The sequence below is a fragment of the Ovis canadensis genome, chromosome X, assembly GCF_042477335.2.
Source record: "Ovis canadensis isolate MfBH-ARS-UI-01 breed Bighorn chromosome X, ARS-UI_OviCan_v2, whole genome shotgun sequence".
NCBI classification, from domain to species: Eukaryota; Metazoa; Chordata; class Mammalia; order Artiodactyla; family Bovidae; genus Ovis; species Ovis canadensis.
Genome location: NC_091727.1, coordinates 56,932,197 through 56,955,058, shown reverse-complemented (window position 1 = coordinate 56,955,058; position 22,862 = coordinate 56,932,197). Strand labels below are relative to the sequence as shown.

At 40.0% G+C, this 22,862-nt stretch overlaps 1 protein-coding gene across 2 annotated transcripts in view; it reads left to right on the top strand.

Moving 5' to 3' along the window:
* Positions 1 to 965: 965 nt before the first annotated feature.
* The window catches only part of CLCN5 (chloride voltage-gated channel 5), a 204,479-nt gene continuing 182,582 nt past the window's right edge, over positions 966 to 22,862 (top strand). For both annotated transcript variants that reach the window (XM_070291699.1, XM_070291696.1), the window contains exons 1-2: positions 966 to 1,255; positions 3,739 to 3,895. In XM_070291699.1, coding sequence (XP_070147800.1) covers positions 3,880 to 3,895 — 16 coding nt within the window. In that variant the 5' untranslated portion in view covers positions 966 to 1,255; positions 3,739 to 3,879. The remainder of the gene's footprint in view (positions 1,256 to 3,738; positions 3,896 to 22,862) is intronic.

The following is a 22,862-nucleotide window of genomic DNA, read 5'->3' as shown; positions in this document are numbered from 1 at the left end:
CAGTGTTACTATGAGGATCATGTTGGCTGTTAGAAGCATTACTGTATTTGATCACTATTGACACTACCACTATTATGTGAGCCCGGACAACCTTTCTGTGCCTCTGTTTTCTTATGAACAAAAGTGGAGAAATAATAGTACACACCCCAGTGGGGTTATTGTGCACATTAAATGAGATGAAAAAAGTAAAGGGCTAGAACAGTGCCTGGCATATAATCAGAGGCTCAAAATAAGTGCGTGCGTGCTAAGTCGCTTCAGTTGTGTCCGACTCTTTATGACCCTATGGGCTGTAGCCCTCCAGGCTCCTCTGTCCATGGGATTCTCCAGGCAAGAATACTGGAGTGGGTTGCCATGCCCTCCTCCAGGGGAACTTCCTGACCCAGGTTCTCTTACAACTCCTGCATTGTCAGGCGGGTTCTTTACCACTAGCGCCACCTGGGAAGCCCAAAATACGTGAGCTAATGTAATATACCATCAGCTTCCCTGATGGCTCAAGCGGTAAAGAATCCGCCTGTACGGCAAGAGACACAGGAGACGGGGGTTCGCTTCCTGGGTCCGGAAGATTCCCTGGAGGAGGGCGTGGCAACTCGCTCCAATATTCTTGCCTGGGAAATCTCACGGACATAGGAGCCTGGCAAGCTATAGCCCATGAGGTCGCAGAGTTGTACGCGACTGAGCACAGCACACACAATATACTTATTACATTAGCTCAGGTATTTTGTGGGCCAGAAGCTCAGGAGAAACAGTTTAGTTCTAAGGACAAAACCACAAAACCGTACCGCAGGCTCGAAACAGTAAAACATAAAGCAGCATTTCTTTTTCAAAAGCAACTGACACGCCCAGCACTGGCCTAGGGGCCGCCCAGTCCTTATTAAATATGGCAGCGAGCAAGGCCGACCTACTGCGGCTGCGCGCACGGAAACTCCTCCCTGCACCGCCTTCGCCTCGGCTCTCCCCGCCCTGCTGACTCCCGGGCGGGGATCACCTCCTCCCCACCTCTGCCGAGGTGTGGGGAGAGTGCTGGCTGGGGCGCGCACGCGCAGTCGGCGGCCGTGCTTGGCAGATCTTTGCGAGGCGCCTGTCACATGAGCCGCGGGCCCGCTCCGCTCCCCCTCCTCCTGGCTGGGCTGTGAATGAAGCTCTGCCGGCTACGTGGGGCGCTAGCTCAACTTAGTGTCCCGGACGCCAGAGCCGACTGAGCGCTCGGCCCGCCGGCGGCGGACACGGGCTCCGTCGCTACGGATCTCGGCTACAGGTAAAGACAAACGGGCTGTCTCTACTGCAGCAGGTCTTAGGCGGGCCGCTGCTCCCTGGCCCACCCCCAGAGCACCCCCTGGGCGCAGAGACACAGGGGAGGCGCTCCCCCGCTGCCTCGGCCCCCCGGAGATGGGGCTTCCCTGTGCCTGGCCGCCACCGCCTGGCACTTGGAGGAGTTAGAACGGCCAGTTTTAGCCAGTGCAGGGCGGCATCTTCCAGGGAGCCCAGCCCTATTCTCCGAGCCAGGGTCCCTGCGCTGTCCCAGCGAAGTTTCCTCGCGGAGTCGCGCCAAGCCCGCCCAGCTTTTGAATGGGGGAGGGAGGCTAGCTGCAGGCGTCCCCTTTCCACGATTGGGGCAGGGTGGCTTTGGCTGGTAAAACCCCGTCGAGGCCCCGTTCTTATCCATCCTGCTCTTGGCTGGCAAGTTTGTGTGGGTCGTAACGAAGAGGAGTCCAGCCTCTCGGAAAAGTAGTTGCTGCGTTTTCCTTTTCCCAGTTAACGCGGGGAGCTGGTTTTCTCCGGACTTTACAGGCTTGCGCTCGAGCGCCTTCTCCTCAAGGGAAAAACTTTACCTTCATGTTGATGTGCGTGTACCTTATTAATATTTCAGAGCAAATCACGTTCCGGGAGTGCCAAGTGAAGTTGTACGTGTGCCATATGATAACGTCAGTGTAAGCTACCCTGAATAAGTGAGGGAAATCCAGAAGTGTGAAGTATAAAAAGCCAGTAAGAATCTGCTTTATGTACACTTCATAGATTTATTAGCAGCTGCCCAGGTTTGACTTCGGAGATGTTAAATTCTCCTGGTCCCATGAGGCGCGCATCAGTACTGCACGCTAAATAAGAGGAGGAAAAAAAAAAAAAAAGGCAAACCAAAACAGACTGCTTTAGGTTCCACATAAGTCATCGAAGCAATTTTCCTGGTGATTCCATCCTGGGACTTTGTGAGTTCCTAGTTTTCTTGGACTTCGCAAGCCTTTCCTTAGCCAAAGCATTGTCTTTTCTCTATTGGCTTCTTGGGGTTAGTGTGTACCTTCACACTTTCGTCCTTAAAAAAAGTTATTTCCATGAATAAGAGGGCTTCCCTGGTGGCTCAGACGGTGAGGAATCTGCCTGCAATGCAGGAGACCTGGGTTCAATCCCTGGGTCGGAAAGATCCCCTGGAGAAGGAAATGGCTACCCACTGCATTAGTCTTGCCTGGAGAATCCCATGGACAGAGGAGCCTGGCGGACTACAGTCCATGGGGTCGCAAAGTGTCAGACACAATTGAGCTACTAAGCATACAACCATGCATGAATAATAATAGACAAAATGAGATTGGTTACTTGATTTTTTTTTATCTAGTTGATAGGTACCTGAGCGTTAACTGAGCTGAGGGTTTATGTTACTCATTCCTCTTATGTATATATTTGAGCCTTTCCGTTAAAACCTTGGCTAACTGTCTGTTAAGTAAAACTCAAATCTAAAACAACAGCAAAAAACATCATTTAAAAAAGGCCAAAATGATGGCTGTCAAGTTCGTGTTAGTCTTTAGTGTGTCTGCTGTCAGCACTTTCACTTAGAGGGTGGAAGTGTTGCTTGTATGAAAGCTATGGAAATTGCAATCTACTTTGAAGTTCCCTGGGTCAAAAAGGTGAGGACTGTTTCTTAGAAAAAGCAGATCGGCTTGTATACTACATAAGGAAGACCACTCTAATACTTAAGAACTTGTTTAAATGGACAAGCAAAGTGTTTAATATAGTCATCTTCTAAATCAAACAAAGTAGTCAGACCTTTCATTTTTTCTCCCATTCCTAGTGCCTTTCATATCCTTTCAAGCAGTATTGTCCAAAGACTGAATTTGACATTTTAAAAATAGAAATTATCTTTATTAATTTGGTTTTACTTAAATTAATGTTCTATTTTTACATTTTTCTTTTCCTTTGGTTCTTTTCCTTCCTGATTATAAAAGCAGTCTAAGCTCCTACAGGACATTGGCAAAATGTGAGAAAATATAATGAAGTGAAGAGGAAGCACCACAACCTTAAGGGCATGGCTCTTATACAAGATCCATTTTAAAACTTTAGTCACAAAATTTGCTCTCCTTTCTATGAAAATTTTTAATGTAGAGTTGGGTGTTTTGAGGGTTGGGGAGGGCATTGGATATTATCTTTTTCTTCATTCCCCAAAATGTGGAACTTAGAGGTTGCATCAAGAGACTCTTAATGGTTATCTCATCCAACCATCCATCCTTTGAGATTCTGAAACCTATGTACTGAAGATCCAGTGATTCATGCAGAATTGGACAACACTCAAGGGCAATATTAACTGACTCTAGATCTCCCCAATCTTTTTTCAGTGATACCTTGCTGCTTAGGTGGAAATATGACACTTGACTGTCTCTGCTTATAGAAAGAGAGATCTAGAGAGGGACAGGAGATAATTTTCAAGGATTTGAATGTTTTTCATTTAGGTATTCGTTTTCTTGTTGACATTTTCAGGTTCCAGCTTGAGCATTCTGCAGAAAACAAGGCGATACAGCTGCTGTTCTCTCCACATCCCAGTCGAGTCTCCCTACAAAACTAGGGGGTCTGGGAAACTCTGAGCTTGCTGACCTCAGTGTGGAAGAGAATAGGATCAAGATGGCCACGTGGCACGGTAAGAAGTTAGTACTTACTCCTCCAACTGGTTTTTCCTCCTTCTCTATTCTCTACCACAACCCAAACCCCTAAGCCAGAGGCAGGCAGCCAGGCAGCTGTTTCTTTAATTTAACCGTTTCTCTTCGCCAGGACAAAGCTTTTTAGTTCAAAAGGATTTGCTGCTAGCTAGTTCCGATTATTTTAAAGTAGGAATGAAGGGGTGTGTGTGGAGAGTAGGAGTAGCAGGAAAATGCAGTGCCAGGAGCATTTTCAAAGAACTGCCTTCATTTGAACATGTGCTCATGGGGGTTATAGGTCAGGAGATGGAGGATTTTTTTTCATATTTCAGTTTATTTGTTTCTGGCAAATTTCCATCATAAGGTTCTCAAAGGTGGGGGAGACAGATGTCAGCACCTTTCTGGCTTTCTCTTCCCAATAAAGACTTTAAAGGATATTCAATGTTATACGTTAATATTAATGCCTGTTCTACTACAATGGAATGACTTGAGAGCACCTCTCTTGTGAACCTGTGATTTCTTACCACATAAGTAACTTTCTTTTTATTTTTGGTGGGTTTTGAAGAGTATCAGAATCTCCAGGGTTGCATGGGATTTTTATGTTTATCATAAGGGAGTATGGGTTTAAGAAATGGTAGACAAACACTACGTAAATTGGTCTGTGACCCAAAAAAGGTTAAGAACCACCTAGATGAAGTAGAATGAAGGGAGCTCAAATGTCTATAAATATTCAACAGGTAGGTTTGTTGGTGGTCTGATGTTTCTTTTAAAACTGTCTCCTGTTGGTTTTGGCTGTAACAAGTATTTTTGATATGCTAGGGTTGTCACTTTAAAGATACTTGTTGAAATGAGATTCAGCCTTATATGCCTGGTTTGACTCACCCAATGGGCATTTATCAGGAGAAGTTTGGATATTCTTGTTTAAATTCTGAGACATTCTTTAATTCAACAAGTAGAATATAGAAATGAGTAAGATGCAGAACCCTAGAGGGTTCCTTGTCTTATTGAGGAGACAAACTATATAAGCAAATAGTTGTGTCAGGTTGAATAAGTGTTATAATAGAGATGCAAAATGTGATGGTTGCTCAGAGAAAAGCATGATGAACTGTGGGTTTTGAGCTGGCCTAAAAAAATGAAAAATGAGTGGGAGTTTGCCAGATGGGCAAATGAGAGAATTGCATTCTGGGCAGACAGAGAAGCACTGTTTGGGAACTTCCAAGTTGCTCTGTTGGCCTCATGTGAGATGTGTGGGCCACGACCTTGGATGAAGCAAGAAAGGTAGTCAGAGGCCAGATGATAAAGAACCTTATATGTCCTAGGAAGGATTTTACACTTTATCCCGAAGACAAAGATTCTAAACAGGAGAGTAACATCATCAGGTTTTGTTTTAGAAAGATTACTTTGGCAGCATTATTGAGGTAGGGTTGGAGCTGGAGAGAATGGAAACCAAGAACCACTTAGGACATTTCTGGTATAGTGGCTTAGGGAAGAGATGGTGAGGGTCTGAGCAGGAGGAGGGGCAGCAAGGATAGAGAATGAGATGAATTCTGCGAACATTCTGTAATTGGACGTGGGAGGAACCGAGCCTGGGTTGACACCCAGTTTTGGGTGCCTGGGGCCAGTGGTGCCATTCATTGAGACGGAGACCATGAAAGGTAGTGACGGGTGTGGGGGTGGTGGGAGGTTAGTGTACTGCGTTTGGTTTGGCCTGTTTTGTTTGAGATACTGTGAGCTGTCAGGTCAGTGTTTAAAAGACAGTGCTGGAAGTATGGAATTAGAGTTTGTGCAGGTGGGGAGCTAAAGTTGTGTTCCTGAGTGCGTGCTAAATTGCTTTAGTCATGTCTGACTCTTTGTGACCCTATGGACTGTAGCCCGCCAGGCTCCTCTGTCCATTGGGATTCTCCAGGTAAGAAAACTGGAGTGGGTTGCCATTTCCTTCTCCAGGGATCTTCCCTATCCAGGGATCAAACCTGCGTCTCTTGCGTTGGCAGGTGGGTTCTTTACCACTAGTGCCACCTGAGAAGCCCTAGAGTTTGTGCAGGTGGGGAGCTAAAGTTTTGTTTCTAATGATGCATAAAAACCGTGTGTTTTCTTTCTGCTTAATGGAAATGTCATTAGTAAGTTAATGATTTATAATAAAAACATTTTAATGGATAACAGTTCTTAATAAAAATGTCATAATTTCTTAATAAGTAATATATTTTGCTATCTCAGACCCTGAAATTTGATCTGCTTAAAATCACACTGGAGGCAAACAGCTTTTCTAGCATTAATGAAGAGGGGGAGTATTCCACAGAAGTAACTGCAACACATTCCTTGCTTTGTGCAACCTCTGAAGTGACAAGCATAGTACAATGATAGTTCGGGTGGCAGTATGGTGGAATAGTTATAAGTGTGGGCCTAGGTTCAACTGCATTGGTTCTGTCACTTGGTAGCTGTGAGACCTTGGGCAAGTCCCTTAATCTCTCTGTGTCTCATTTTTCTCTTTTGTAAAATGGGGATAACAAGAGAACTCAACCTTGTAAGGTTGTTTTGACGATTAATTAAGTTAATATTCAACAAAACACTTGGAACATAGTAAGTGCCATAAAAGTTTGTGCCACTGTTTTTAGTAGTAAGCCATTTAGAATATTGTCTATTATACAATAAGTGCTCAGTAAAATTTAGCAACGGGCTTCCCAGGTGGCTCAGTGGTAAAGAATCTGCCTGCCAAGAAAGATAAATACCATATGATCTCATTTATACACGGAATCTAAAGGAAAAAAAAAAGCAGCTCACAGATTCAGACAATGGATTGGTGATTGCCAAGGATGTGGGGTGGGGTTGGGCAAAATGTGTAAAGGAGGTCAAAAGGTACAAACTTTCAGTTATAGAATAAGTCCTAGGAATGTAAGGTATAGCATGGTGCTTCTAGTTAATAATACTCTAATGTATATTTGAAAGTTGCCAAGATAATAGATCTTGAAAGTTTCCATGACAGTAAGAAAATCTGTAACTGTGTATGGTGATAAAGGTAAACTAGACTCGTGGTGATTGTTTAAATATACCTGCAAATACTGAATTAATATGTTATATCTCAATAAGAATTTATAAATTAAAAAACCCCAAAAGAATCCACTTGGCAGTACAGGAGCCACAGGTGACAAGGATTCAATCCCTGGGTTGGGAAGATCCCCTGGAGGAGGAAATGGCAAAACCCACTCCAGTATTCTTGCCTGGAGAATCCCAATGGACAGAGGAGCCTGGTGGGCTGTAGTCAGGGGTTGCAAAGAGTCAGACACAACTGAGCGACTGAGCACGCACACACAAAATTCAGCAATAGCTGTTATTGTTACTAGTATTCCTATTAGTATTACTACTACTGCTTCTACAACTGTCATTATTATTTGCTATATTCTGGAATGGATCTGGGACACCATTCTGTGGAGGGGATTTTGGGTTGTCCTTGGAAGGCCTGTCCCACAGTAGTCTATTTGGGTCTTTTTAAAAAATTTTTTAATTGGAGGTTAATTGCTTTACAGTATGTTAGTTTCTGCTGTACCACAACATGAATCAGCCATATGTACACATATATCCCCTCCCTCTTTTGTTTGGGTCTCTATGTAGAGGTTTAGATCTGAAGAGATCCTTAGAAAACGTCTAGCCCAACCCCTAGAGGTTTAGTGACATGCCCGTGGTCAAATAGGTTAGCAGTAGTGACAGAACTAAAACTCAGGTCTCCTGATTCACTGTTCCAGTTTTTTTAATTGACTCTTGGAGCAGGGAATGTGTGGTTCTGTCCTCAGCTCAAGGAAGCTCTGAGTCAGTTTCTGCATCTGCTAGAGGAACGCTTCAGAGCTAGAGGAAGCCAAGTGTCGTTAGTCTCTCAGGTCAGTGCTGTCTAGTTCCTCCATGGAGAACTGGATCAGAATTCCCATACCTCTTAAACATGGCCAACATTATTATTTGACTTTGTTTGATGGAGTCCTCTAAGACGTTTCCTGGCCACTTTAAACAGTTTACTGAGCATAATTTGATATTTTGATAACTCAGGGTCATCATTAATAACATCAGTTTCATTGGTCTAATGATCAAGAAAATATTGAAGAGAATACTAGCCAAGTTGGGCTGGGATGAGGATGGAGACTTGTGTTGTCAGGTGCCATTTGTTTATTCAATTAACATCCAGCACCATTTGTGTACCAGACACTATGGAGCCCTGGAGATGGCAGTGGTCAGTACACACAGGAATGGGCTCCCCTGTCACAGAACTTACCAACGAGGATAAAAGCAGCATTTCAAGTTTATGAAATGCTTTATTTAACAAACATGCTGGAGTAACTTGGAAAAATGATACCAATATAAATTTAGAAGGATTAAAATAGTGCTTCTTAATAAAAGAAGGGGGTGCATTGGAAGTACCTTTTAAAAATATTCCTGCTCAGTTCTCATCCCCTCAAATTGTGATTCAGTCTTAAGGCCTGAGCATTTAAAGAAGGGCTGTAAGCAATTTTGATGTGTAGTCCTGCTTGGGAACTGCTGCATTAAAGAATTAAAACTTTAAAAAATGATAAAGGAACTCAAAAAATATAGGAGAATACTCACGTAATTTTGGGGTAGGGAAGATATTTGTATGCATAATATGAAAGGTAGACTAATGAAGAAAAAGTTTAATATAATCAACTATATGAAAATTTAAAATTTCTACACAAAACCATGAGAGAACTTCAAAACAATTGCAAAAGGACTCATTATCCTTAATATATAGACTCACAGCTTAATAAGAAAAATACAAGTATTTTACTAGAAAAATGTGCAAAGGATGGGAATAGGAAAATACATAAGCAGAAATCCAGATGGCCAATAAACATGAAAAAATGTTCTGTCTCAGTAGTAGTCAAAGAAAGGGGGAATTAAAATGGCATACCATTTTCTCCAGTATAATTTGCAGTCATTAAAAAGAAATGACAAAATGCAGCTTTGGCAAGGACACAAGCAAGTAGGCATTCGTGTACACTTCTGGTGGGAATGTCAATTTGGCAATATTTGTCAAAAGCTTTAAAAAACATGTTTATCTTTTCACCCAGAAATTCCTTTTCTTGGAATTCATCCTAAGGAAATAATGAAGAATGTGCAGAAAGATGTATCAATAAGGATATTGATTATAGCATTTTCTATAGTGGGGAAAATTGATAACACTTGCATTCTGGATGCACTGATACAATGGAATACTATAGTTATTAAGATGATAATGTGGATTAATTATACTTATTAAGATAGAAATGGGTTCACAACATGATGTTAAATGGTGGTGGTGGGAAGTACATCCCAAATTATCAGCAGTTAAAAGTGTTGGCTCTGGGCTTAGAGCTAGATGGAATTCCCAGCTTTATGAGCTGCGTGGTTTTGGGAAGTTACTTACCTTGTGTCCAACTCTTTGTGACCCCATGGACTATACAGTCCATGGAATTCTCCAGGCCAGAATGCTGGAGTGGATAGCTGTTCCCTTCTCCAGGGGATCTTCCCAACTCAGAGATCGAACCCGGGTCTCCCACTTTGCAGGTGGATTCTTTAATATCTGAGCCACCAGGGAAGCCCATCCTCAACTTCCACATTAGTTAAGAAAGGGATAAAATAGAAGTGAACCTAACAGTTCCCAACCTGTACGTCCATTAGGATCACCTGGGGATCTTTAAAGCCCACCCAAGCCCAAGCCTCACCCAGACCGATGAAATATGAATCTCTCGGAATGAGATCCAGCGCTCAGGGATTGAGGCCCACCAGGTGACTCCAGTGTGCAGAGGAATTTGGAAACTGCTGAGCTAATCTGTAGGGTGGTTGCAAGGATTACATCAGAAAATGATGAGAGTAAAGTGAGTCAGAGAAAAACAAATATCATATTAATACATATATGTAGAATCTAGAAAAATGGTATAAATGAGTTTATTTGTAAAGCAGAAATAGAGACACAGACATAGAGAACACACTTATAGATACCAAGGGTGGAAGGCTGGGGTGCATGGCGTGGGAGATTGGGATTGACATATAGAAACAACTGATACTATGTGTAAAATGGATAACTAATGAGAAACTACTGTCTAGCACAGGGAACTACACTCAGTGCTCTGTGGTGACCTAAATGGGAAGGAAATACAAAAATGAGGGAATATACATATACGTATAACTGATACACTTTGCTGTACAGTAGAAACTAGCACAACATTGTAAAACAACTATACTACAATTAAAAAAAAAAAGAGTCCAGTAAAAAGCGAGAAAAAAAGAAGAGCACAGTGCCTGGCATGTGGTAAGTACTCAATACATGGTAACTATTATTAGTAACTGTTACTTTTTATTATTAATAGTATGATCCCGTATTAATATATGTGTCATGTCCATGTGTGTTTCATACAAAGAAAAGTCTAAGGGGATAGACACCAAAGTATTTTTTAAAATGACTGTGGTTGACTTTCTTTTTGCTTATTTGTATCTTTTAATTTTTTTATATATAACATAGATTCCTTGTTAATTTTTACAAGTGTAATTTCTGAAGGAACTATCAGATATATGTATGCAACTTTATATACTAAAGTATTTATAAATGGTGACAAACTAACATGGGGAATGTTAGTAAATTATGTCAGGTCCACAGAGCAAAATATCTGGCTATTAAAAATCAAGACCAGTGCCAAAGAAAATCTTCATGATATAATGGAAGAGTATGGGATTATTCTATTTCTGTCTTTTCAGTGTAACTGAGAGTTTATGTATATCTTTATGTGTTTACATCTGTATACCTATGAATGTGATGATAAATACAGAATGGATGGAAATGATCCAAAGTTGTTGAACTGGCTTATCCGGGTAGTAGGATGCATTTATATTTTTTCCCTTTTGTACTTGTATTTTCCAAATTTTATATAATAAATATGTATTTCTTTTAAATCAGAAGACAAGTTATTTGGAAATGAGGTATAAAATAGCAGTGCGTCTAACAAGGAAAGAAGTGAATTGTGTGGGCTTCTAGACAGCTGTTTCAGCCTTTCTGTGCCCTTAACCTCCAAATAAAAAACAAAACAAAACACACTAAATCCCTGAGGGTTTTTTCCTTATATTAATTCTTCCTTAAGTATTCTTGTAATTTTTGGCTGTCTCTTCTATTGACTCCAAAAAAACTCTTTTGAGAGTGAGATTGGGGACAGGAAAAGTGTGCAAAAATGGGGAAATTACACTTAATCTAGTGTGGGAGTTACATGATAAGGTGAAGTGGCAAAATATGTCTGGGTAAGCATGAAAATAAAACAGATGTAGTGAGAAACTGTTCTGTTGGCTTCAGATCCAAGGGAAGTAAATTTCAACCTTGCAGTTTTTTTTTTTTTTTAAGCACATCACAATGTATTTGTAAACACTCTGGTGATTTAGCTAACACTTGGGCGCCAAGGGGAGCATCACAAAGCAGTCAGTGAATTGATCACAAAGCTTCAGTGTGAAATCTCGATGGCTGTGTGGCTTGATGATTGGACCATCACCTAAGAAAAGCCATCTGGTCCTGTTCTGTTGACCAAAATGTTAGTATGTGTGTGGCTCTCAAATAAAAGGGATGGTGTTAGTACAGGAGTAAAGAAACAGAGCCTTCACTCCCCTTCTCTTTTCTCTGGTGCAGTGTCTCAGCTATGGCAGGTACAGGAAGTGAGTTCTTCGTCTCTCTTCATTATTGCCCTACGACAACTCCTCAGTGGAGCAAAATGGGATGGGGTATGGATTATGATGAAAAACACTGAGTAGGGGGTAACCAAAAACAGACTTTCAGAAAATTTTTCTCTAAGAGCCAGCTATTCCTTCCCAAGCGTCCAGTGTGGAAGGAACATGGGCCTTGGAATCCGATACACCTGCTTCAGAACCCGTTTCTGCCAGTTGGTAACCAGAGTTCCCTAAGCTCCAAAAACCTCGGTTATGTCCTCTGGGGTCAAGTGTAGTCTCTGGAGACAGACTCCCTGGGTTTGTATCCTCGCTCTGTTGCTGTTAGCTATAGGCAAGTTATTTCATTTCTTTGGGCCTCACCCTCTTCTGTAAAATGAGGTTAATAATAATCATACTTCAAAGGGTATATTGCATCACTCTACTATTTATAATTATGTGAATCTACAAATTATGTTTCTATCTCAATATAAAATTTTAATTAAAGAGAATGGGAAGAAAGACTTTCTCCTCCATAACAATAATAGTGTTCACACTCAAGGATTTATCACCTATACAATAATTTTATGTAGTTTATAGCCTATAATTATATTTTTTTCAATTATCCTAAAGTATCTTTTATAGCATTTTTGAGGAGACATTTGGTATCCAATCAAGGGACAAATATTTGATTTTCTGTCCCTTTTGTTCCCATTTCTTTGTTTCATTGCGATACATTGACAGTTTTGAAGAAGCCAGGACAGTTGTCATATAAAAAACATTCCTCAGTTTGGGTTTGTGTGACTGTTTTCCTGAGATTAGATTCGAGTTCTATGCTTTTGGCAAGAAATTTACATAGGTGATGTTGTGTACGTCCACTGCATTACATTTTGGGTAGACATGTAATGTCAGTTTACCCTGTTATTGGTGATGCTAAAGTAATCATTTATTAAGGAGGTGTCTGCCATATCTCTTCATTGCTGAGGTTCTGTTTCTTAAAGATAATTAATAAAAAATATCTGTGGTATGGTACTTTAAGACCTTATGAATATCCTGTTTCCCAAATCATTCCTCCAACAGTTTTAGCATTAATTGGCAATCTCTACTCGAATTTCTGAGAAGTAATAATTTTTCTAATTTTATCATCCCTCATTTTTTAAAAACTGGAATTCATCTATAAGGAAGTGCTCCTCCATATTTTATTTTTTATTTAACTGTAGTTGATTTACAGTATTATGTTAGTTTCAGGTGTATAGCTTCAGATTCTTTTCCATAATAGGTTATTATAAGATACTGAATATAGTTCCTTGTGCTATATGGTAAATCCTTATTGTTTATAAGTAATGTGTTTCTATTAATCCCATACTCCTAGTTTGTGCCTCCCCTTCTTTGGTAACCATAAGTTTGTCTTCTCTGTCCGTGAGTCTGTTTCTCTTTTGTAAATAAGTTGATTTGTATTATATCTTTAGATTCCATATGTAAGTGATATCATATAATATTTGTCTTTGGTTGACTTATTTCATTTAATATGATAGTCTCTAGATCCATCTATGTTGCTGCAAATGTCTTTATTCTTTTTTATGGCTGAGTAACACTCCATTGTATATATGTACCTTATCTTCTTTATCCATACATTTGTCGATGGACATTTAGGTTGCTTCCATGTCTTGGCTGTTGTAAATAGTGCTGCAGTGAACATTGAGGTGCATGTATTTTTTCAAATTCATTTTCATATTTTTCATATATATGCCCAGGAGTGGGATTGCTGGATCATATGGTAGTTCTATTTTTAGTTTCTTAAGACACCTCCAGACTGTTTTCCATAGGGCTGCACCAATTTACATTCCCACCAACAGTGTGGGGCTCCCACAGTTTCTAAGAGAAACAAATTGCATCCCAAAGACAAATGCTCGTTTTTTCCTCCCAGGAAGTTTCTTTTTTAATTGTGGTAAAATACACATAACATAAACATTGCCAGTTTAGCTATTTTAAAGTACACAATTTAGTGACATTTGGTACATTCACAATGTTGTGAGTACTCTCTAGTTTCAGGACATTTTCATTACATTTTCGAAAGGAAATCCCCTACCCATTAAAAAATAATAATCATATTGTCCTTTTCTATTATCATATCCTTTTGCATAGAATAGTGTTTCCCTCACACAGTTGTAGGTGACAATGAGAATCACCAAAATGCCTGGCCTGTCATGGCTGTTCTCATTGTATTATAATTGTGACAGAAAGAAAAAAATGCTATGCTCTTACAGGGATATTTTTCAGCTGGAAAGAATCTTTTGAGATGATCTGTTTCCAGAATCTCATCTTGCACAGGAAGAAACTGAGGCCCAAGGAGACTCATTCTGGCCATACAGCTGTCACATGGGGCACAGAGCCAGGATTGGGCCCCCAGCTTGATAATCAGTGCCAATTTGTGTGCTTGTTTAGCCCTAGTGCATTACACTGCTACCACTTCCCCAGGCTTTTCTATTTTATAATTGTCTGCTAAATGTTTGTCTTTTCCTACTGTTGCTTTCCCTGCTTTATTGCTGTTTTGAAAAGTTTGGTTTTTTCCTCCCCAAAGAATTGCTTTGTCATGGAGGCTTCCAGGATGTGTTTTTTTCTTCCTGTGCCTCTGTTAGCATTTTTGAAATAAACTATAGGTTCCTTAGGTTTTAACCAGAATTGTGATTCAAAGCTTCCTGTTTCATGTAACACTGTTCTGTGTGTGGTGGGGCAGGGGGAGGGAGGCCTAGAAAGTTTCACTATGGGTGGCAACAAATGTCAGATTTTTCTTTTTCCCATCTTCTGTTTTTTAAAAAATTAATTTATTTTATTTTTGGCTGTGTTGGGTCATTGCTGCACTCAGGTTTTCTCTAGTTGCGGAGAGCAAGAGCTACTCTCTATTTGCTGTGCATGGGCCTCTCATTGCAGTGGCTTCTCTTGTTGCAGAGCAGGGGCTCTAGGCGTGTAGGCTCAGTAGTCCTGGCACACAGGGTTAGTTGCTTTGTGGCATGTGGAATCTTCCTGGACCAGGGATCAAGCCCTTGTCCCCTACATTGGCAGGCAGATTCTTTACCATTGGACCACCAGGAAAGTTTCCTACCTTCTGTTAACATGCAGGCATTTATAGACCTGTTGGCAGACCAAAGAAGCTGTTGAGTTAATAGAGTGTGGTAACTCCCTAGTAATGGCATATCCTCATGCTTTTCAACCCAATACCATTCAGGTGTGAGGTAGCATTTTATTGTATTTATTTAGGATTTCTGCCCTTATTACTTCCATGAAGAGCATCACGGAATCCATTGCCCTCCCTTGGCCTGGCCTGACCTATGTGTGGCCATCTATGACTAAGCACTGAATATTCCGAGGTTGAAATCATGGTCTTTCCTATTTAGCTTGAGAGTGATGAGAGGCAGATGAACAAGGGAATGCGATTGTTCCCTTGACACTATCCAAATGCCAAACTCTGCCAATGGCTTCTTTTCCTTGGGTTCTGGACCCTGGTAACTAATAATAATAGAACTTCTTCTTACATTCACTGTACTGCTTGATCCACTGTCTACCCAGGTATCAAAGCTAAAAGTTTGTATGACATCACATGGTCCTTGCCATTCCCCACATACAGTCTACCCTTGGTGGCCTAGAGCATTTCAGTAGGTCACATTCCTGGCGAATGTCTACTTATCTTTCAGTCATCAGCTCAGAGGTCATCTCTTTTCTGTAGCCCTTCCTGAAACCCTGCCTATCCTCTGGTAAAATTTGCTTCTTTGTGTATTTCCCCACTATATTATATATCCCTTGAAGGCATTGACTGTTTTTGTTCAGTACTTTTGTTTTTGTGTCTTCTGTATGCCAGACATTGGGTTGGGTGGGTGTTGGGGATATAGTAGTGGCCACAAAAGTCATGATTCTTGTCCTTCTAAGCCTTGCAGTCATGTGGGAGAGTTGGAATGCAAACAGATGCACACGTTTCATTATGAAGTGTCGTGAGTGCTATAACGTCCTCTGAAAAAGAATAATAAATGAGACATAATTTATTGGGAGGAAAGGTCTGGGAAAAAGTGACAGGTTTGGCTGTGGCTGAGGCTGAAAGATAAGCAAGAATTATCCAAGCGAAGAGTTGGGGGAAGGGCATCCCAGGCAGAGGAAACAAAGTGGAAATCCCTGAGGTGGAAAGAACCTGGATTCTTCCCTAGCACAGCCCAGTGGGGCTGAACCATAGTGAAGAAGGTACAAAGGGGCATGGGATGAAATTGGAAGGAAGGGGGACTTCCCTGGTGGTCCAGTGGTTTGGACTTGGCGCACAGGTTCAATCCCTGGTTGGAGAATTAATATCCTACATGACAAGCAGTGCTGCCAAAAAAAAAAAAAAAAAAGAAAGAAAGAAATTGGAAGAGTGAGCAGAGGACTGGTCACTGGTCACACAGGGTTTCATAGGCCATGTAACCAAGTATCCTAAGTGCAATGTGGAGGCTTTGCAGATAGATTGGACAGAGCAGGGTATCAGTGAAGGAGAGGGGTGTCTCTATCACTTTTTTAAAAAATTAATTTTAATTGGGTGATAATTACTTTACAATATTGTGATGGTTTTTGCTATACATTGACATGAATCAGCCACGGGTGTATATGTGTCCCCCCATCCTGAACCCCCTCCCTGCTCCCTCCCCACCCCACCCTTCTTGGTTGTCCTGGAGTACTGGCTTGAGTGACCTGCTTTGTGCATCGAACTTGCACTGGTCGTCTGTTTTACATATGGTAATATACATGTTTCAATGCTGTTCTCTGAAATCATCCCATCCTCGCCTTCTCCCACTGAGTCCAAAAGTCTGTTCTTTATATCTGTTGTCTCTTTTGCTGCCTTGCGTATAGTATTGTTGTTACCATCTTTCTAAATTCCATATATATATATATATATATATACACATTAATATATAGTGTTTGTGTTTCTCTTTCTAACTTACTTCACTCTGTATAATAGGCTCCAGTTTCATCCTCCTCATTAGAACTGACACAAATGCATTCCTTTTTATGGCCGAGTAATATTCCATTGTGTATATATACCACAACTTCCTGATCCATTTGTCTGCTGAAGGACATCTAGGTTGCTGCTTCCATGTCCTAGCTATTGTAAACAGTGCTGCAGTGAACATTGGGGTACTTGTGTCTCTTTCAATTCAGGTTTCCTTGGTGTGTATGCCCAGCAGTGGAATTGCTGGATCATATGGCAGTTCTATTCCCAGTTTTTTAAGGAATCTCCACACTGTTCTCCATAGTGAATGTACCAGTTTGCATTCCTACCAACAGTGTAAGGGGGTTCCCTTTTCTCCATATCGTCTCCAGCATTTATTCTTTGTAGACTTTTTAATGGTGGCCATTCTGACCAGCATGAGATGATGCCTCATTGTGGTTTTGATTTGCATTTCTCTGATAATGAGTGATGTTGAGCATCTTTTCATGTGTTTATTAGCCATCTGTATGTCTTCTTTGGAGAAATATCTGTTTAGTTCTTTTGCCCACTTTTTGATTGGGTGGTTAGTTTTTGTGGTATTGAGCTGTATGAACTGCATGTATATTTTGGAGATTAATTCTTTGCCAGTTGTTTCATTTGCTATTATTTTCTCCCATTCTGAAAGCTGCCTTTTCCCCTTGCTTATAGTTTCCTTTGTTGTGCAGAAGCTTTTAAGTTTGATTAGGTCCCATTTGTTTATTTTTGTTTTTATTTCCATTACTCTGGGAGGTGGGTCATAGAGGACCTTGGTGTGATTTATGTCAAAGAGTGTTCTGCCTGTGTTTTCCTCTAAGAGTTTTATAGTTTCTCTTCTTACATTTAGTTCTTTAATCCATTTTGAGTTTATTTTTGTGTATGGTGTTAGAAAGTGTTCTAGTTTCTTCCTTTTACAGGTGGTTGACCAGTTTTCTCAGGACCACTTGTTAAAGAGATTGTCTTTTCTCCATTGTATATTTTTGCCTCCTTTGTCAAAGATAAGGTGTCCATAGGTGTGTGGATTTATCTCTGGGCTTTCTGTTTTGTTCCATTGATCTATATTTCTGTCTTTGTGCCAGTGCCATACTGTCTTGATGACTGTAGCTTTGTAGTATAGCCTGAAGTCAGGCAGGTTGATTCCTCCAGTTCCCTTCTTCTTTCTCAAGATTGCTTTGGCTGTTTGGGGTCTTTTGTATTTCCATACAAATTGTGAAATTATTTGTTCTAGTTCTGTGAAAAATACTGTTGGTAGCTTGATAGAGGTTGTGTTAAATCTGTAGATTGCTTTGGGTAGTATATTCATTTTCACTCTATTGATTCTTCCAATCCAAGAACATGGTATATTTCTCAGTCTGTTTGTGTCATCTTTGATTTCTTTCATCAGTGTTTTATAGTTTTCTGTATACAGAAAGTATTTTATTCTTTTTGTTGTAACTGTGAATGGGATTGTTTCCTTAATTTCTCTTTCTGATTTTTCATTGTTAGTGTATAGGAATGCAAGAGATTTCTGTGTGTTAATTTTATATCCTGCGACTTTACTATATTCATTGATTAGCACTAGTAATTTTCTGGTGGCATCCTTAGGGTTGTCTATGTAGAGGATCATGTCATCTGCAAACAGTGAGAATTTTATTTTTCTTTTCCAATCTGTATTTCTTTTTCTTATCTGTGGTGGCTCGGACTTCTAAAACTATGTTGAATAGTAGTGGTGAGTGATACTCTTGTTTTTGTTCCAGATTTTAGAGGAAATGCTTTCAGTTTTTTGCCATTGAACATGATGCTTGCTGTGGGTTTGTCATATATGGCTTTATTATGTTGAGGTATATTCCTTTTATGCCTACTTTCTGGAGAGTTTTTATCATAAATGGGCGTTGAATTTTGTCACTTTTGCATACCAATTGTCTAGCAGCGAGTGCCTGCCACATACTATGTGTTCATTGAGGCTTTGTTTAATGAGTAATACTTGCCTGGCCTTTGTACCAGGATTTCCATGAATATTAAAGTAGGTAAAATATGCTAAAGTGCTTTGCAAAATGTAGAATGTTAAACAAGTGTTATTCTATTAGATGTGATTCACTGGATTCTATGCAGTGATCCCTACAGATGTTCACTACCATTAGTGTGGGGGGAAGGGAAACAAATTTTAAACTAGTGAAATGTCAACCAGATCATTCCAAGCCATGAATACATTAATGTACTTATTTCTTACATATTCAAAGCGTGCCTCTATTACCAATGCCTTTAACTAATTATGGGTGAGTATAAACCACCTTATATCACACCATTATGTAGCACTCCTGGTGTTAGAGATAATTATGTTGCCAGAAGCAGTATAAGTTTCTCTTCTATCCTGAATTCTCTCAATAAAATCTCTGAGCCTAAAGAATTCATTATTGAAGAGCTGGATAAATTGTGAAGAGTAGCACTCTCTAAATTTGCATTTGGATGGGGCAAGGCTAATCACAGCAGGGTGTGGCTGCCACTAGCCATGGCATCTAGTTTTCTTGACTGTTAAACATGTAACAAAATCATCAGTGTGCTGCTATTTTTGTGTCAAATATCTGGTTCCTTATTTGAACTGCAGGAACTTCAGACCAGGTGATTGACTTTTTTAAAGCCCACCCTTTGTGCAGTGTTGGTGGGAGTATAAATTGTTAGAGCCCATTTGGAGGGCAGCTTGACCTTTATTACCAAATGTAAAATATGTGTCCCTTTTGTCCCAATGACTCTAGTCTAAAAAGAAACTGCACAAAAGCCACTTGTTACCTGGATGTTAGGTGCCTCATTATTGTCATTTATTCACTATTGATAATTGTGATGCTCATCATGAGAGACAGGTTTACATTAATAATGGTGTATACACACTATGGAATGTGTTTCATTAAAAACAGTGAAGATGGCCAAGATAGATTTTAAGTGAGAAAAGAAAGGTCCAAAATGGTATTGTATGATCCCATCTGTACAGCAGAACAAAGTGGGGAGGTATAAGTTAGATAGATCTGAGTTTGTATGCATAAGTAGTTTACATTTGCATAGACATCTTCTGGAAGTGATGCTCTTGAAAGAGTTATCAGTTCTTTTAGATTAGGAATGGCTAACTGCAAGCTGTCATTTTTACTTGACACTTTTCTATATTGCTTGACTTGTTTCCAACAAGCTATACTGCCTTTTAATAATAGTCACTAGATTCTTTTCTTGACACTGTTATACGAAGAAATAAAAGATGTAATAGTGGTTGAGGTGAGAGGTCAGGTCTGAAGCACAGGAGGCAGAGTCTGGACAAATCAAAGGCCCTTGAAAGTTACCAGGGAATCGTCATGACCAGGAGGCTTGGGGGATGAGGTGGGGTGGGTGTGGCTTTGTTAAAGCTTAATACTAAGAAAATTAGATAAAATTAGGTGAAAATCATGATTTTGCTAGGTTTTCTTGATGAAGCAATTTTAATTATGTCATTAGTTTTGATACATGGATATTTTAATGCCTAAGTTGCATAATAATTGTATTCTAGGCCACAGTTAAACAATTAAGTGTCTGAATAAGTATCTGTTGTTCTTGTTCCACTTGTTTAAATATTATAAGTGAATGTTACACTACAATTTCTTAAGCTTTTTTGCTTAAGGATGGAGGAGGAATGCCAGTATAGTCTTATGTTTGAGGCAGAGAAGATTTAAATTATCTGTGTTTGCATAATAAAGTTTTGATTAAGTTAAATCTTCAAATGCTTAAGGCTCATTTTTAGCCCACTCTCTCCTCAGCAAAAGAAGGCTTTTTCCTGAGCTTCAAGAAGTAAAAGTTACTCCTAGTTGAATGTCCTCTTGATTTGGTATCAGGAATAGTTCCCTCACCCAGTTGTGTGTATGTGGAGACAAGAGTCACTATCTAGTCTTGGCTGAACCTGGTTCTTTAGTATTTCGAATTTTAGCCTGGAGATGAATGATAGAAGATTTAAAAATGGATTAAGAAGCAAGACAGGTTTTACTGTAGGATGTATAATTGTATGTCTGTGTAATTGGGCAGGTGGCAGAGGCTGGAGGGATGGAAAGAATTGTGAGAAAGAAGAAAGGCTAAGGACTTTCAGGCTGAAGATGCGGGTAGAAAGACTGGAATCATAGAGAGTGCCACTTTTGAGAGATGTTTCTGGTTCTAGAAACCATAGAGCATGAGGAGCTGCCTGTACTGTGGCTTTATGTTGAGCCTGAACCCAGACCTGGAAGTTACGCTTAGAGAACAGACAGGAAGATTTTTGTCATTGCTGATGATCAGAGAAGCTGTTAGAAATGTCCCCAGCTTGGACTAGGCATAAAGGAGGGGGAAACTGGGAGAAGAAACAGACATCCTAGAAAGACAGGCAGGTGGGAAGGAGATACTGGAATTGCAGAGGATTAGTTAGGAGATTGCTGCAGTGTGAGGGCCTGGATATAAAATGTTAATTTGGGAGAATTAATTGGGGCTTCTCTTGTAGCTCAGTTGGTAAATTGCTGCAGTGCAGGAGACCCAGGTTTGATTCCTGGGTTGGGAAGATCCACTGGAGAAGGAAATGGCAACCCACTCCAGTATTCTTGCCTGGAGAATCGCATGGACAGAGGAGCCTGGCAGGCTACAGTCCATGGGGTCACAAGAGTTGGATACGGCTTAGTGACTAAACCACCAAAGGAAGGCTAAATGTGAGAAACATCACAAAAGAAGATATCACAAAGCTTGGCTACTGGTCAACTTTGGAGGGAGAAGCAGAGTAAAGAACAACCCAAGATTTCACATTATTTAACAAAAACATTGTGAATCAAAAGTAGCCATTGTAATGTAAAAAGGTGATAGGAGTTTTTATTAGCTTTCTAGATTAAGAGAAAATCTGCTTCTCAGTACAATTGACTTGTTGTCCAGTCATTTAAGTTGTGCCTTGACTCTTTGCTACCCTGTGGAACTGTAGCACACCAGGCTGCCCTGTTCTTCACTGTCTTCTGGAGTTTTCTCCGATTCATGTCCATTGAGTCAGTGATGCTATCTATCTCTTTTTGCCTTCTGTCTTTACCCGCATCAGGGTCTTTTCCAATGAGTTGACTCTTCGCATCAGGTGGTCAAAATATTGGAGCTTCAGCTTCAGCAACAGTCCCTCCAGTGAATATTCAGGATTGATTTCCTTTAAGATTGACTTCCTTTAAGATCAGTCCTTTAAGATTGATCTCCTTGCAGTGCAAGGAACTCTCAAGGGCCTTCTCCAGCACCACAGTTTGAAAGCATTGATTCTTCAGGGCTCAGCCTTCTTTATGGTCCAAATCTCACATCCATACATGACTCCTGGCCAAACCATAGTTTTGACTATAGGGACCTTTGTTGGCAAAGTGATATCTCTGCTTTTGAATATACTGTCTAGGTTTGTTATATCTTTTCTTCCAAAGAGTAAACGTCTTTTAATTTCATGGCTGCAGTCAACGTCACCAGTGATTTTGGAGCCCAAGAAAATAAAATCTGTCACTGCTTCCACTTTTTCCCCTTGTGTTTGACTTACTGGTTTATAATCAAATTATTTAACCCTCTTTTGTCAGTATTTACTCATCTGTAAAATATAATGTTACCTGTAACTGAAAAGCCCCTGAAATAGCATAGATTGTCTGAATTTTTTTTTAAACCTGGATATTTCAGAATTTGAGTGATTGTGCTCAGTAATGTAAATTGAATCTCAGTGTGAGTACACTCACTTTTATATGTTATATTGGCAAAACAATAATCATAATATTGATAATGATGTGTCGTCTCCCTCTTCTGAACTTCTGCTTCTGTTACTGCCTTTAACGAACTGCCAGATGAATTCTAACACCTGCCTTATAATATCTTTTCTATCATTATCTCAAGCTGCTGTTTAAATTCTTTATTATGGTTTAACTTTTTAAAATGTTTATATTAGCTCCCCATATAGAGTGGAAAATACTTAAGGGACAGGAATATTCATGTTTCTAATGCCTTAAATAGAGGCACCCAGGGAAGTTATTGATTTGTTTTGACCAGTTTATATGGTATAGTAGGACTGTCTCTCCTTTTGCTTTGTCCATTATGATTTATTAATATGGCCTCAGGTAATACTGAGTTTTTCGCAGCCACATCTTACTATGAGCTCATAATGAGCCCAAAGCCTACTTCATACTCCAAGTATGTCTCTGTCTCTTTCTCACTTTCTTTTTAAATATTTTTGTTTACAAAAATCTTTCTGTCTAGGCTTTTACTTAAACCTTAATGTAGTTAAATTTTTATTTCTTGTTCATCCTGTTTTAGCATTATTATTGTACATATGTCATGAATATCTTTACCCAAGTAATTAATAAAATAGTGCATGG